Source organism: Macrobrachium nipponense, chromosome 1 (assembly GCF_015104395.2).
Source record: "Macrobrachium nipponense isolate FS-2020 chromosome 1, ASM1510439v2, whole genome shotgun sequence".
NCBI lineage: Eukaryota > Metazoa > Arthropoda > Malacostraca > Decapoda > Palaemonidae > Macrobrachium > Macrobrachium nipponense.
Genome location: NC_087200.1, coordinates 120,512,928 through 120,530,373, shown reverse-complemented (window position 1 = coordinate 120,530,373; position 17,446 = coordinate 120,512,928). Strand labels below are relative to the sequence as shown.

The 17,446-nt window shown below is 36.9% G+C and overlaps 1 protein-coding gene across 4 annotated transcripts in view; it reads left to right on the top strand.

Moving 5' to 3' along the window:
* LOC135219588 (neuronal acetylcholine receptor subunit alpha-10-like) overlaps window positions 1-17,446 on the top strand; it is a 403,272-nt gene that overhangs the window by 182,413 nt on the left and 203,413 nt on the right. For all 4 annotated transcript variants that reach the window (XR_010315468.1, XR_010315467.1, XM_064256476.1 and 1 more), the window contains exon 3: window positions 5,780-5,925. Coding sequence is in view for 2 of the 4 variants with exons in the window: in XM_064256476.1 (XP_064112546.1) it covers window positions 5,780-5,925 (146 nt within the window). In the remaining 2 variants the exon portion in view is untranslated. The remainder of the gene's footprint in view (window positions 1-5,779; window positions 5,926-17,446) is intronic.

The following is a 17,446-nucleotide window of genomic DNA, read 5'->3' as shown; positions in this document are numbered from 1 at the left end:
TGTCGCAATACCATGGGCCACCAGAGTTGAAGAGAAAGAGAGGAAAAAATGGATAAGTATCAAGATCTGAAAATAGAAATAAGAAGGATATGGGATATGCCAGTGGAAATCGTACCCATAATCTTAGGAGCACTAGGCACGATCCCAAGATCCCTGAAAAGGAATCTAGAACAAAAACTAGAGGCTGAAGTAGCTCCGGGCCTCATGCAGAGAGTGTGATCCCAGAAACGGCACACAGTAAGAAAAGTGATGGACTCCCAAGGAGGCAGGATGCAACCCGGAACCCCACACTATAAATACCACCCAGTCGAATTAGAGGACTGTGATAGAGCAAAAAAAAAAAAAAAAAAAAAAAAAAAAAAAAAAAGAATAATAATAATAATAATAATAATAATAATAATCACCAACAATAGCAAATATGTTTTCTCGAGTAAACTCTCATTCAAAAGCAGAGGCTTAATTAACTGAACTGCAGTATGTTTATGTGTTGCTAACTTTATTTACAAATATTATTTAGCGTTTAAACTGCAGTGTTTCTCAACCTTTTTACCTCAGGGCGCATCTATGAATTAACAGAAACTTTGGGGCGCACCTTTGATTTTAATATGAACAAAATACTTATGAAATTTGAATTTATTGTGAAGTTTCAGAAACTCTAGATTGTTGGTACGGTAATACTTTCTTCCTGAGACGACATTTTACCTTTTTTTTTTTTTTGTGCATAGCGTTCAAGCATATTTTAAAATATGTGTTTTTTTTATATGCTGCATATTTTTCTTCTCTTTTAAGTGTCTTTTTTCTCACTTATTTCCTTTAGGACTGCTTTTCCTGCTAGTGCCCTCGGGTCTATAGCAGCTGGATTTCATATTCTGTACAATAATAATAATAATAAGCAACATTGTGGCTGGTCAGTCGTTGGATGGGTGACCGCTCTCCTCGGCGTTGATTCCTTGGGAAAGGATCTTTACCATAATTTCCTCAGTCTACTCAGCTGTAAATGAGTACCTATCCCTGATGGGGGTAGGGTCCAGCTATGGGTTAAATAGCAAAATTCAGCAATGATGGAAAGAAATGAAGGAATAAACGACAACGACGTAAATGGAACCTCTGGCAACAGAGGAGCTTCGTTCGGCAGCCAGGTATTCAACCCAATAGAAGGGGAAGACGGTCAGGTACTTGGCAGTCGTCATCCAGCAACTGACCACCGCAACGACAGTAACCAACAGCCTGCATTGGTTTTTTTTAGAGCTACAGAAGCAAAGGAAGAAGTGGGCAAGAGAGGAAAATAAGGGAATATGGAGATGCTACATCAGAAGCAACCCGACGGAGAGAGGATATAGAAGAAGGTTGGTCAACATCTGGAATGAGAGGAATAACACCCCCCAAACAAAGCAAAGGCTGGCAGACCAAGTAAGGAACATAAAAAAAGAATTGGCTCTCCCCAACAGAAGAGAACTAGAAAGGGAAATGACACACGACAACGAATTACAAAAAGACGAACTGAGAGACGATGCCACAGAAGATGACAGGGATGAAGAGGTATCAAACAACGGCAGACGAAGAAACACCGACGAAGTAACAGACAGGACGGAATGAGTAGAAAAGACAATGGATGGAGCCAGATACAGAGAGAGATTCCCTCCATGGAAGCCTACAATACCAAGAAATTAAGGGAGAAAACAAGTGAGGTCAATGAAATAATGGGCATAATACACACCACCAGTATCACAGAAACAAATAACTTGGCATATGCAGGAGCAAAATTAGTAGCAGAACTGATGAGGATACGAACACCAACACCAGCACAACCAACCCAACAGAAACCAAAACAGCAACCGCCTTGGAGAAGGCGCCTGGAAAAGCGAATCATCGTTATGAGATCTGACTTGAGTAAACTGAAAGAGATGGCAGAAAAAAGGCTAAGAAGCAAGAAAACAAGGGAGGAACTCAACGAGAAATACAAAGTACAAGAGAGGGGACTAAACAACACAATAGAAGATGTAAAACAGAGGTTTAAGGCCAAAGCACCTAAAGATCCAACGGTACATGAACAGGAATAAGGGATACCAACAGAACAAACTATTCGAAACCAACCAGAAAAGACTCTACACCCAACTAAGAGGGTAACACAGCCAACAAGAAATTCCTGAAGCCAAACCAAGTAAGAGACTCTGGGAAAACATATGGAACAATCCGGTATCACACAACAAACATGCAACATGGCTCCAGGAAGTCAAGGAAGAAGAAACAGGGAGAGTAAAACAAAGATTCACAGAGATCACGACAGACACAATCAGACACCAACTAAAGAAAATGCCAAACTGAAAAGCCCCAGGTCCCAGAATAGCAACACAACTCCAGCATTGTATCTCAAATCACCATGCACCCAAATGGATGACAACAGGAAGAACATCCTTAATACAAAAAGACAAGAGTAAGGGAAATATAGCCAGTAACTACAGGCCTATCACCTGCCTACCAATAATATGGAAGTTACTTACAGGTATCATCAGTGAAAGGCTATACAACTACCTAGAGGAGACAAACACCATCCCCCACCAACAGAAAGGCTGCAGAAGGAAGTGTAGGGGAACAAAGAACCAGCTCCTGATAGACAAAATGGTAATGAAGAACAGTAGGAGAAGGAAAACCAACCTAAGCATGGCATGGATTGACTATAAGAAAGCCTTCGACATGATACCACACACATGGCTAATAGAATGCCTGAAAATGTATAGGGCAGAGGAAAACACCATCAGCTTCCTCAAAAATACAATGCGCAACTGGAATACAACACTTACAAGCTCTGGAATAATATCAGGAGAGGGATCTTCCAGGGCGACTCACTGTCCCCACTACTCTTCGTAATAGCCATGATTCCCATGACAAAAGTACTACAGAAGATGGATGCCGGATACCAACTCAAGAAAAGAGGCAACAGAATTAACCATATGATGTTCATGGACGACATCAAGCTGTATGGTAAGAGCATCAAGGAAATAGATACCCTAATCCAGACTGTGAGGATTGTATCTGGGGACATCAGGATGGTGTTTGGAATAGAAAAATGCGCCTTAGTCAACATACAAAAGGGCAAAGTTACAAAGACTGAAGGGATAAAGCTACCAGATGGGAGCAACATCAAACACATAGATGAGACTGGATACAAATACCTGGGAATAATGGAAGGAGGGGATATAAAACACCAAGAGATGAAGGACACGATCAGGAAAGAATATATGCAGAGACTCAAGGCGATACTCAAGTCAAAACTCAACGCCGGAAATATGGTAAAAGCCATAAACACATGGGCAGTGCCAGTAATCAGATACAGCGCAGGAATAGTGGAATGGACGAAGGCAGAACTCCGCAGCATAGATCAGAAAACTATGAAACATATGACAATACACAAAGCACTACACCCAAGAGCAAATACGGACAGACTATACATAACACGAAAGGAAGGAGGGAGAGGACTACTAAGTATAGAGGACTGCGTCAACACCAAGAACAGAGCACTGGGGCAATATCTGAAAACCAGTGAAGACGAGTGGCTAAAGAGTGCATGGGAAGAAGGACTGAGAATGACAAGCAGAACAGAGGACTGGTACAACAAACCAACGCACGGACAATACATGAGACAGACTAAAGAACTAACCAGCGATGACACATGGCAATGGCTACAGAGGGGAGTGCTCAAGAAGGAAACTGAGGGAATGATAACAGCGGCGCAAGATCAGGCCCTAAGAACCAGATATGTTCAAAGAACGATAGACGGAAATGACATCTCTCCCATATGTAAGAAGTGCAATATGAAAAATGAAACCATAAACCACATGGCAAGCGAATGTCCGGCACTTGCACAGAACCAGTATCAGAACAGATAGGGTGATACGTGCAAATAGACCAGACGTGACGTTGATTGACAAATCAAGAAAGTATCACTCATTGATGTCGCAATAATAATAATAATAATAATAATTATTATTATTATTATTATTATCATTATTATTATCATTATTATTATTATTATTGTTGTAATTTGTAGTATAGTAGCAGTAATAGGAAAATAATAGATATGTATTCTAAAATAACCATTTCTTTTTTAGATATTACATTTTGCATTTAAGTATCCTAATGAGAAACCTGTACTTGATGAGAATTAGCAATTTTGTGAATGTTAGGCCTTATATGTGATAAACAAACTCTCAACTCTTCATCAATAGATTTGATATTTGATCTACTTTTACATTTAATGTTAATTGGTACAGAAAATCCTTGTTCACAAAGATAAGATGTGGAAAACTGCAATAAAACTGTTAATGCCTTGTTAGCTATTGAAGGATATTCTTCTTTAACTGAAATCCAAAACTGATCGATGGGCACCACTTTATGCTTGATCTCTAATCCTCGATCAGTAGATAAAGCGGCCAGTGCTTCCTCTTCTGTTAACGAAAAGCCAACGTCCTTGGTAGAAATATCAATGAAATGGTTGCGAATCCAGTCGTACTGCTCGGTGTTTGTTGAGGGAAAGTAATAATTCAGATTACCTTCCAGAGTCGCTAAATGATCCACTTTTTAAAGGAATTTAAATTCGTCTGAATAGCCTTTTCTCAGCAAAGGAAACATTTCCAAACAATCTGAACTTGATTTTCTTTTCCGAATCACTATTTTTTTCTGGAATGCTTTGATTCTGTCGGTAGATGAGAGAAGATTTTCATTTCCAATTAGTATAGATATATTTCAGATTATTCAAGTGTTGAAACATATCAGTCAGATATTCCAATTTTTATGTCCAAAACTCACATACCAGAAGTCCACAAATATTTAACTTTTATTTCTTTTTAAAAAAAAATGACAATAGTTCTTCGCGAAGTTCAAGCACACGACAGAGTACCTTTCCTCTTGACAACCATCTCACTTTTGTGTGCAATAGCAAGCGAGTGTGTTGTGAATCCATGTTTTCACAAAGTTGTTCAAATATACGAGCCTTTACTGGTCTAGTCTTGATGAAATTTACCATTTCGACAACTTGATCAAAAACTTCTTTTAATTTAATACCCAGTGTTTTTGCCATCAGGACCTCTCTATGCAAGAAGCAGTGAGTTGTTATTATCTTGGGATTCTTTTGCTTTAGAAATGATGCAAGACCATTAATGGAACCCACCATATATATATATATATATTTATATAATATATATATATATATATATATATATATATATATATATATATAGATATATATATATATTTATAAAACCTAATGATTGTCTGTGATTTAGTGACTGTTTAATTTTTCTCTCTGTGGGTTTGTTGTTGTCAAACTTGATGATGGAGACAGTTGCTCCGAACCGATAGTCGTCACTAAATAAAGGATGTCATATGTACAAATACTTGCGTGTGTGTGTGTGTATACATATGTATATGTGTGTGCGCGTGTGTGTGCAGGTGTGTCTTCCAGCTCATATGTATACTATATCGAGCTCATCCTGTACGTATATGTATGACACTCTACTTGAGAACAATTGTTTTCTGTACATAAGCATAATATCATAAGTTTTTAACGGTAAATGAATATTGTAATCTTTGGATATATATATATATATATATATATCTATATATATATATATATATATATATATATAATATATATATATATGTGTGTGTGTGTGTGTGTGTGTGTGTGTGTGTGTGTAGTGTGTGTGTGCGTGTGTGTTTGTAGATAGATAGATAGATAATTAGAGAGATCCATTTACGTTCTTTGTTTGCCTCATTTCAGTTCGGCCGGGCGTCGGAGATGAGGCAGAGTACAGACTCACCCGATACCTGATGAGTAACTATGACAAGTCGGTGAGACCTTCTTACAAGGCGGCTGACGCCCTCAACATCACCTTCGGGCTCGCCCTCACCCAGATCATCGACGTGGTAAGTGTCAAGTATCTATAGATTCATAAAGGTAACATTGACGTCTGTTTACTCAACGTTTTGAAGGTGAATGTTTCTCCCTTGGGTCGTGTGCTCTAGACTTAAAAGACAAGGCTTAACTTATCAACAAACCTCAAGGAGAATCAAGCGCTTTTCTTTGGGTCAAAAAAAAAAAGTAGCTCTATCTGATTACCGCTGATTTCGATCTCTCATGAGAAAAGAACATTATTGAATATAAGTACCAGAATCATTTAGCGAATAGTTATATCCGTTTGTTCAGTGTTGTAAGGGTGAATATTTCTCGTTTGGCTTAATATCGTGTACTTTCTGTGCTCTATTTCTAGGCTAACAGCGGCCAGTGTCTTCCGGGCTTTGTAATATCAAATTATTCTCGTCCATCGCATCTTTCTTATTTTTATTATACCCCGAGAAATTCTTGGCTGATTAGAGTTCCCAGTTCGCATAAGTAGACTGTTCCCTCATATATTGGACGACCATTTCGTAGACAAAGGTCTCCAGCTTATTCAGGGAAAGTTAGGAGAGAGAACTGGTATAAATCGTGGACGATTTTATAGTAAAGTAATACGTACAGTCGAGCATACATATATACATACATATACATACATTCATACATACATACATACATATATGATACATTTATATGCATGTTTGTGTTGTTGTGTGCAGGTGGGTGCGTGTTTGCTTGTTTGTGAACTGAATATTTATCTAAATATGAAACATTTCGGCCCAAACACAAACGTTAATAAATCAGCAACACGAGGCAAGACGCGCATAGTACATGTAAGCCTTATTCCTTTACAAGAGAGAAACTCATAGAGAGAGCTGAGCTGGGGAACGAGTGCCCTTTAATTAGTTCCTCCTCAGACTGTTATTTCTGGCTGATTCGTAATTGCTTTGGCAACAGTACTTGGATGATTCAAGTACCGATTCGTTAATGTTTGTTGGGGGTCATTCATCGACCATAATCTCTCGGCCTTCGACGAGTGGTTTCTGCGATTGGGGATGGAAGAAACGGTTTTATATAAGGATGATCTTCTGACTTTCGTTTATGGGTTGCAGTAAATTAGTTTTAGTTTTTAATTATTATTTATTCCGCTTTATTATTTAAAATGATACAAATATAAGGAAACTTGCAGAGACAGACTCAGTGACATTTTAGCTTTTTTGCATTAACACACACGCACACACACTTATATATATATATATATATATATATATATATATATATATATATAATATATATATATAATATATATATATATATATATATATATATATATATATATATATATATATATATATACTATGTACACTTCTGTGTGCCAGTGTGGGCTTTATTGTTAAGTTAAAGGCTCAGGGGATATACCATCCCATACATAAAGATAAAAACCAATGAACTTTCCTATAGAGGGAAGAAAGGTTGTAAGAATCGTGATAAACAGAAGGGGAAAGAGAATCTAAAAGATGGAATAATCGTGAAGACTATGAAATACTGATTTCACAGACTTAGTATGCAAAAAGATAGCTTGACGGGTTTTACAAAGTTTTTTACCTTTAGTAGAAGATACTCTCCAAATGAGCTCCAAAGAACGCTGCCAATAGAAATATCGATAAAAGAGCCAAAGCAAACCACCTTCTGATGGAGAGTGAATCAGTAGGGGAGGTTAGAAAAAGTCGTTGATCAAACGAATAGCTGTACGTTCAGTGTCAACGAAAGGAAAACAAAAAATACGCCTCAGAAATATCATTCTGGTAATGCGTCAAATGTTCATGAATCTGCTAACCTTTCCGCGATAAGACGTAATGAAGCAGAGCCTCCACACTGACGAAAAAGAGAAGTGCAATAACCTTTTCATCCAAAATAGTCAGAGTATTGAATGGGAGATAGAACAGGGGGTAAGTAGATGCTGTGTCTTGGTCTTGAATGAATTGAACTTGAGTTGATTGTGCGATCTCATTACCATTAAGCTCACAAGTTCTTAATCAACAGATGGAAAATGGAATATTTGAACTTGGCAACATATACACAGGAACGTCAATAAAGAATCATTAGGTAAAGCAAATATAGGAGTAGAGGTAGGGTGAAGAGGGAAAAAATAGATAAGAGAATAGAACCTAGAGGAACATCTCCAGAGATACGAAGGAGATACGTCATAAAGAATCATTATAAAGCAAATATATGAGAGAGGTAGGGTGAAGAGGGAAAAAATAGATAAGAGAATAGAACCTAGAGGAACATCTCCAGAGATACGAAGGAGATACGTCATATGCTATCATCAACACCGGTAACAAGGCTGGTTGAGAAATAGGAAATATTTGGCACTAGAAAAGAGTAAATCTATAAACAGGAAGTTTGGCTAACAGGCCTTATGCCATAATTATTGATGGTAACAAAGAAAATAGATGATAAATCAAAGACCCACAGAAATGAAGAAATAAAGCAGTGGTGATCTGAAATAAGACGATTGGTTTTAATATATTCAAATAAAAATGTTGACAGTATTTTCAGTACTTGAGCCAAGTGGACGATAAAGCAATGTCACAGTAGTGGAATCCTTAAACGATCGTCCTTCAAAGGACTGGGCAAAACAAATGCATGTTTCCAAGATAGAACAAAAGGCATCAGAAATAAAGAATCGCAGGGACAGTCTTTCTATAAGCTTTAGGAAGAATTATGCAGAAGTACGATCAAGATCCAAATCTCGTCAGTCATGATAGAGACAAAAACACTGAAAACTTTATGATACAAGAATACTGAGAGTGCCAGAATACAAGACCTGTAAAATAAGAGGATCAGGTACACTGGAACAGATAAGAGACAAAGTAGCTAAAAAGAAAAAGAGATTTTATAATTTTACCAAAAGGGAATAAGATGAAAATTCATCGTGATGAAAGTGTGGAAAAATAAACTTGTGAAAGTTGCTGTGGAATACATTGGCAAAGGACCAAACTTTTTCAGTAGGAGGTAAGGTTAGGATATCAAAAAATAGACCTGAGAATTGTGAACACTTCCTACTAGATACAAAAAAAGTATGAACTGCAGTAACAGGAGATTTCAGAAATGACTCACACTCGTTCTCTTTGCGCAAGAACGATCAAACCGAGTTTTGAAGGCGATAAAGCGACCGAGCTTGAAATCTAACGATATTAGGAGCCATAAAGTTAGTGTTTCAGTCACTTAAGCAAATGTCACCTTTTAGAAAATTACGGAGAAGGGCTTGATGTCAACTCACGAGGCATCATAGCGTCGTGTGGAAGAAATCAGTGTGAGAAAGCATAGGCTGAAGTGACAGAAATGAGACACTAATCCTGTGACCAAGGGAAGAAGAAATTTTGTGGGAGTTGTTAGAAGAGATGGAGGTAAAGAGAGTAACTTATTTCCTGCGCATCAGCCCGGGCTAATCCTAAATAAAACTTTGACGAGCAAACTCCCGAACATTTTCAGGGGTTTTTAGGTGTTTCATGCCCGAATGCAATAATTCATTGCTTCTCATCAAACTCGGTGACGCCGGGTCAGTGGTAAAGAGGAATGCGATCCCGCAACTGCGGATGATTCTCTCACTCTGCTGTCTGGCGTCAAGACACAAGAAGAGGAATGTGAGCTTTTCGGGTTCGCTGAGTGGGCGAAAATGCTTGTCTGCGGATATTAAATTGTTTCCGGTGGATTTTGTTGCTTGCCTCTTCCTCTCTCTTTTTCTCTCTCATCAATATTCCGTTGCCGAGAAAATGTGCATTGAAAGAACTTTAGCTAAGATTAATCACCAAAGGGAACACCAATTTCAGCAGTAAAAAAAATTGCATTAGCTTTTAAGAGAATTCATATTGTTTTTCAACTCACATTAGGAATAATTACAGAAGTTTACGTACGACTTGTGAACGGTAGAGATTAGCTTAATTTCATTTCAATAAATTTTCTTATTTTCATGGCAAAAACTTTAACGAAGTCAGCTTACAGGGAACTGCCTTGCCATTTCATTTGACAAATGGTGGTATTTGAAGGAAACAACTTGTTTTTAGTCTTCAGTCTCCTGGAAGTTAAGATACTGTTTCCGAAGGGCTAAAACAAACTTGGAAGATGTTCTCAGGACGCAGTGGATTTCAGAGTGCAAGACTTGCAATAACTCCATATTGACGTTACGACTTAGAGACATTTACCTATTCCATTCTCCTAGGCATTTTGTACTGTTATCAGTTGTGCAATTCCCCTCTCACTGGTACATCATTTCGTGGACAGATAGTATGTTATCGTAACACACGAAAGTAGCTGCTTTTTTGAAGCTTAGAGAGGCACCATTAAAATGCTACATAGATCAGATAATTGCCTTGTCACTGACTCGCCCTACTGGGAGGTTTCCTTCTCTCTCTCTCTCTCTCTCTCTCTCTCTCTCTCTCTCTCTCTTTTAGCATGGTATAGCGTGTTTTGAAAAATGCTAATTAGGCAAATTCTACAGCGGAGAATCTTCTGATATTCGTTAAATATTACTATAGTTTCTTTCCTGAAAAGAAACAAAAAGTACAGGTCAACTTGCAATTGATATTCAAACGTGTTATGATGCTATCAACAATAATAACAGTCTCGCCAAGTCCTGGTCGGGGTTTACTGCTGAGTATTAGGGGTAAAAGCTCCCTGAAACGACACCCCCACCCCCTTTCAATCTCCGATTTAATGTGACTTCCACCAGCGTCTGGTAAGACTCACACGCGCCAATCGCGAAAGACTAATCAGAGATATTGGGTCCATTTCAACTGTAATGACCTTGCCTAGGTTCTTGGTCAGCACTTCCCAACCTGTCTCTTACCAATCGAAAATATGTTAAGAGAGAGAGAGAGAGAGAGAGAGAGAGAGAGAGAGAGAGAATTCGAAAACGTTTACTTTTTTCTTCAAATTATAAACGAAAAAGAGGACATATCAATATGTCTGTTTCCGTTAATTTCCTACGGTAATGTCCGGATAGAGCAGGTAAAAGTAAACATAGATATGTTACTATGAACATTAGATGCATAGCTGTGGCAGGTATAATGAAGACAAACATATACAAAAAGTATATATATGTACTATAGGGCATTTATAAATATGGGGATTCGGACTCTCTCTCTCCCTCCCCCTCTCTCTCTCTCTCTCTCTCTCTCTCTCTCTTCCTTTCCTTTTACATACACTCACAAACAGACACGTACACAGATATATATATATATATATATATATATATATATATATATACTATATATACATATATACTATATATATATATATATATATATATATATATATATGTATACATATATAATATATAATATATATATATATATATATTATTTATTAAGATATATATATATATATATATATATATATATATTATATATATAATATATATATATATATATATATATATATATATATATATATATAATAAACACATATACATATCTATAATATACATATATATATATATATATATATATATATATATATATATACATAATATATATACATCTGTGCACGTGTCTGTTTGTGAGTGTATGTATACAGAAAGGAAGAGAGAGAGAGAGAGAGAGAGAGAGAGAGAGAGAGGAGAAATTCTCCCGATTTATTTATTCAGGTGTTTTATTCATCCTTGGTTTTACGATAATTCATCACTGCGAACGTTATACCATATCCAGGACATGCTATTCAACCAAGTAGGATTATCCATAATCAACCCAGAGTAAGCAAACGACGAAGGGAGTTCATTCCAAATTAATATCGAGATTCTTGCTTCGGAAAACAAGAAGAGAATTGACAAAAGCAAACGTAGGAAACAGAGAAGATAGTAGTTTGTGTATTTTGATAATGAAAAAATGTTCAAGATCAGTTTTGAATTATATTATTATTTGGCTTTAGGGGAGGTCTGTCATGAAGAGAGATTAATGTTGGTTCAAGTAGATTTCATACATTTAAATAGTCAACAGGGATAAGTCATGAAGTATTTTCATTTTTTATATTCTTACCATAATTGGAAGAATAGAAACAATAAATCACAAAGGAACAAAAGTTCAGGATTAAATCTAATAAAGAAATGATGAATAAAATAACACCTCGTCATTTATTCATTCAAACGTTCTCTTTTTTTAGACCCTGTACAGAAAGAGCTAAGTTTGTTGGGTTTCAGACGCTTTCCCATTTAATCTCTTACTGGAAGTTCTCCCAAGAGGGGATCAATCTCTCTTGGAGTCTACCTTTTAAACTTCTCGGAAACCTCAAAGTATCAAAACAAAAGGAGAGAAAAGAGCGGGTGTTCATCTTCAGTTGCGGGGTAACCAAGAACCCTGAAGTCTTATCTATTCTGCTTAAACTCGAGTGAAATCCCTCAACAAAGATCAATTTACAACTTCAACACAACAATTTTCTACGCAGCTTCAGTTCGTGTTGCCTGCGTGGCTCATTTTTTCCGGCATTCCGATTTCAGGGAGGCGAAGTTTATTCTTCAGAAGCTATTAATCTCTAAGCAGATTAATTTGTAATTTTATGAAAGTAGATAGAGTAAGATCTGACAGACTCTCAGTTATTTTTATGTAATCTTGATGAATACCGCTGGGTGAAAAAAATTGTGACAATTGAAATGAAATATTGAACTTTTCCAAGACAAGAAAAAATATCTAATACCTCATAGATTTTAATTTTGGAATTTTTTTTTATAGAATCTGCGTCATTAAAAATCACATAAATTCCATAAATTTCCTCCTTTGGAATTATTTGCACAACAATTGATAGATACTTAACAGTCAATGTTTTTTTTAACAATAAAATATGTATCATCAGTTACAAATTCCATAGAGATGTCTCATACATTAAAAGACACGTATTTGTTTTACTTTTCATTCTGAATTCATCAGACACGATGCATTTCAAGTTACCTAACAGAGATATTATTTTAGCTATAGAAATACTATTTTTAAGAAAATCTTAAAAGACTCACTTTTGTTTTTGAACAAGGAAATGGTCGTGGACCCTTTGGTGGTGAGAAATGTCCTCCAAATAACACCTAAGCATTCTCTGAGGCCAATGTGAAAGCCGTGTTTTCCCTCCCGGAGTATTTCAGAACAGGAAAACAGCATTTTTGCCATTGTTCGATGACTCGCTAGATAAAGTCTTCAAATACACCTATAAGTAATGATGAAAATCATAACTCAAAATGAACTTGGATGTACAGTCGGTCGTCCAAAAGCCTGGAAGTGTTTCATCTTTGGCCAATGAACAGTGTTGCAAAAATCCTAAGTTTTGGCATCAGGATCTTGACAGGTTACAGACGCATTTGAATAACCGGCGACTAACGATTGATTACTTTTGTTCTTTGTAAAGCAGTTATTTTCAACTCAAACTCAGGAAGCGAAAGATGAAAATCATGAAACTCGAAATGGAGACGAACGAGAGGCGGGGCCTCTTGCGCCCTCTTATGACGTTTCTACATTTCACATGACCCCGTTTTAAATGAATTTTCTGCCTCGTCTCTTGGATAAATTGGTTTAGAGATTGCTTTATACAGACACGAAATAGATAAATCTTGGCGTGGTAGTGATCCAGTTTAAAGCAAGAGTGTTTTTTTTTTTTACTTTCCCTTTTTCCAGAAATAGGGAGGTATCGTCTATGTACCAATTCCAGGATTCGCCGCAAACATTGATTGCGGTTTGTAACAGCAACTGAAGTTCTCGTGTAATCCTCACAGTAAAGTAATTGGCTTTGCTTCCCCAAGTCCGTCGTGTGTACTCGTATTCCATTTTCAGTAGCTGGCTAACAGCTACAAGAATCTCCTTTCTATGCATGAAGGCGTGTATGCATTGAGTGTCTGTTCGAGCACCATCAGCTCAAAGTGAGTGAAATCGTATGAAGCTTACGAGAAAGTGACCCTTGATAGGTTTCATGTCTGATAATCCTCAATCGGTCGAATAGACTTGCCAAATGACTAGGTGGAAAAACGATACTAGACTAATTACCTGTTTGTAAAAGACAACTATGTTTTTGTTTGAAATTTTTAATTAATGAAGCTTGTCATGATTTTCCTTTGAATAAATAAAATGGCAGCACTTATAGCTTTCTCATCAGAGAAAGTCAACTCTAGATTCTATAGTTGTTTCGGGAGAGCCAAAAATTCGGATCTTTCTCTCTTGTAATGGACGTGAAACAGAAACTTGAGACTTTATGAAGGCAAATGCTTAAAGTAAAAATAATTAGTACAGCAGAGAACGAAAAGATCAAAATCCACAAAACTCTTGTTATCTTAATTAAAAGTTTTACAGAGAGGCCGCGAAAGCCTACTCAGCTGGCCTCTGTTGTTTAGCTGAATCAGAAGAGGTGTCTATGAAACAATTGCCCTATCATCAGAAACCTGCAATGATATACGTACGGCTATGAAACAGGGATAGAAGATATGTAGGCAGAGAGAGAGAGAGAGAGAGAGAGAGAGAGAAGAGAGAGAGAAGATAATTTCGCTTTCTCTTCCTAGATTCTCTCCCACGTTTTCTTCTCATCTTCGACGTGAATAAAACTTTCAGGTTACTAAAAGAAAAGGAAGATTTCCCCCTCTTTCCTTCAACCTCCTACGGTTCTGTTCCCTACCAGTTCTCACTCCTGTTTCCTCCCATTATTTCGGTTTCCTTATTCCCCCTTTCTCTCTTCTCTTCCCCTTCCTTTATATCCCCATTTGGCATCATAAGCCAGGGGGTTGTGTTAAGCGAGATATGAGGGGATGAAGTCATTGGTAAACTGTCACTTTTGGCGGGAAGGGGAGAAAGGGACTCTCTCTCTCTCTCTCTCTCTCTCTCTCTCTCTCTCTCTCTCTCTCTCTCTCTCTCGTTTTCGTAAATGGCTTTAGCTGTGTGGTTACCTCTTTGCAATCACAGGGATTGGAAGTGGAATTCAAGTTTGTTCATTTACTACACCGTTTTCTTATATTGAAAAACGACTTGTCGCAGAATCAGAAAAAAATTTATAAAAATCTGCCTTTTTTTGGAATTTGAATATGAACGGGTTTTTCTTACCGTCAAAGAGAAAAAAAAGACGACTAACTAACCACACACGAATTAATTCATGGTTTATGGAAATATTGGAAATTCACAAATATAGAAAGTCAAAAGAAGTGAACGCCCCTGATAACTATGAAGTCATAATTGACACGCAAACACAGATTTTGGATTTTAATATCTCAGAGAATGACTAGCGTCTTGAAACACTTGTGTAAGAGAAAGCAGGTGATAACTATGCAAGTGGGTAGATGCGGCACACATGACGAGTGAAGAATATGAATAAAAACAGAGGTATGGAAATGATGTGAAAATAGAAATACAAATTGAACAAGGCATAATATCGTGATTTGCCTTTCTAGAACCTATAACGTTTAGATTTTAACTCCTTCTTGAGAAGAGACTAATCCAGCTTTTAAAGAATAGAGTTGTTTAAAAGTTCCGAAGTTCCACAAAGGGCGAAGGTTTTCATACGATATCTCCTTGAAAAAGGGAAAACTAGGATGAAAATCTCCACTGATACCCTTCAAACCAGCCAGACCTTCGACGAGGGCCTCCAAATGGATTTCCTCTTAAAGTTTCTCGAAAATCCCTTCTTTTGTTTTCACACAATCTTACTCATAGACAGGCAGCCACAGAACTGGGCCAAATGCATAACTTCCTAGGCGGAGGTACTTATGAAAACAGGGCATATAGTAGTAACTATTCTTATCACCTAAACCAGCGAGAAAGCGTTATTTCAACCACCTTGTCGGAGTTTGTTATCGAGAAGATGACTCTTATCCTTATCACTTAAAAAAATTGTAAAATTAGTCATGTAGTATTACCTTATAATTTAAGGAAAATGTAAAATCAATTATGACAATTTTTTCATGATCAATTTAAAAAGAAAACTTTAGTTCGTATGTATTACTGTTGCAGCAAAAAGGTGCATTCCCAAATCTCATTTCACTATCCACAAGATAATGACAATTACTTAAGGTAAGTAATAAACTTAGACGTGATGTTGACGAATTATGATAACACCTTTTGCCATGACTTGATCAGAGTGCTTATTCGTTTCGTTCTTTTTCTGCAACAGTACAGAATACTTCCATAGAGCACACAATACATTCATTTTCAATAAAGAAAAATATAAAATTGTTCGATCTGCAAGCAAACTCTTGAGGATTTGATGAAATGTTGAAAATTAGCATATGAAATATTCTTTATCGTAAAGTATCGATCTGAATAAGTTTCAGGTATTAAATTGTATCTCGTAGAAAGTATTAAAGCACTATTCTGTGATGTTTTTCATAAAACAGTAAGTATACATAGTAATGAGCGCGATTTTGCTTAGAAGCATAGTTAAGCAAGATACTTTAGTGTGTAAAAGTTACCTTCATTGTTAAACTGGCGAATGTACGTATCGTCCCGCATCTCAAACATTATATCTATTTTGAAAAATATAAAGGTTTAAGGATGTAAAGGATGATAAGATAGTTGCTTCATGAAGATTTCATCCACTGAGACTTCTTCGTCATCTTCTTCTTCTTGTTCTTCTGTCGTTTGCTCTGATTCTCATCTCCTCTTGTGGCCCAAGGTTTTGACAAGCCCCAAGAGATCCTCTAAACCTACTAAAGTTTAAACCTCCGTTTGTCGAATCCAACTCTTATTTCAGGCTTCTTTGAAATCGAGAACTTGGAGGTTTCCACGATCTTCTTGATTTTCTTTATTTTAACTTTATTTACCTTTCCTTCCACATGACCCAGACACACAATCACGCTGATTGTAGTTATCCATTTCAGTGGGACCCTTCTTCGGCGTCGGGCACCGGAAAAATATTCGTCCTTCCGAGGGGGACGGGGGGCGTTTGACTTTGATCTTGGGCAGCGTTTCTGAAATGCATTCGAAGGAACTGACATTTCCCGAGCGAGAAAGGTTATTTCTTTCCTCTTTTTGCGTGACCTGTTTTATTCATTGAGCTTGAAAATACAGCGATGATGATAGCGTTCCGCGAAAATTACGGGAGGACTGAGGAAAAATAATAGATACTGATAAGTTCTTCCTTCATTCTGACACGTAAGGAATGCCATTTATGAAATGGAAATAATAACCGGCGAAATAAAGAGCCATGACGAGTAATGACTGATTGTTTCATTTTTCAAATTTACGACAGAACTGCTGACAATATTCAACGAGTGGAAGCAAGATATTGCTAGGTTAAATTGCGTGCTATGTACTGTATCGTTTATGTAATCTTTATATTACCAAGACAACGTAAGTCGAAATGTACCATGTGACGCCCTAGGACCTTCAAATGCCTGAAAATTGGAGTAATTATCTTTCGTTAACTGTGAAAGACAAAATATAAAAAAGGTATGCGTAAGTACGAACTGATAATCAATCGGCTAGATTAACAAAATAAACAAAAGTAAAAGAGGAAAAAATTGCAGTCACGACTGTCCTAATTCTCATGAAAAATTATGTAACATCAAGAAACAAATTACCACTCCGTCAGCGGTAC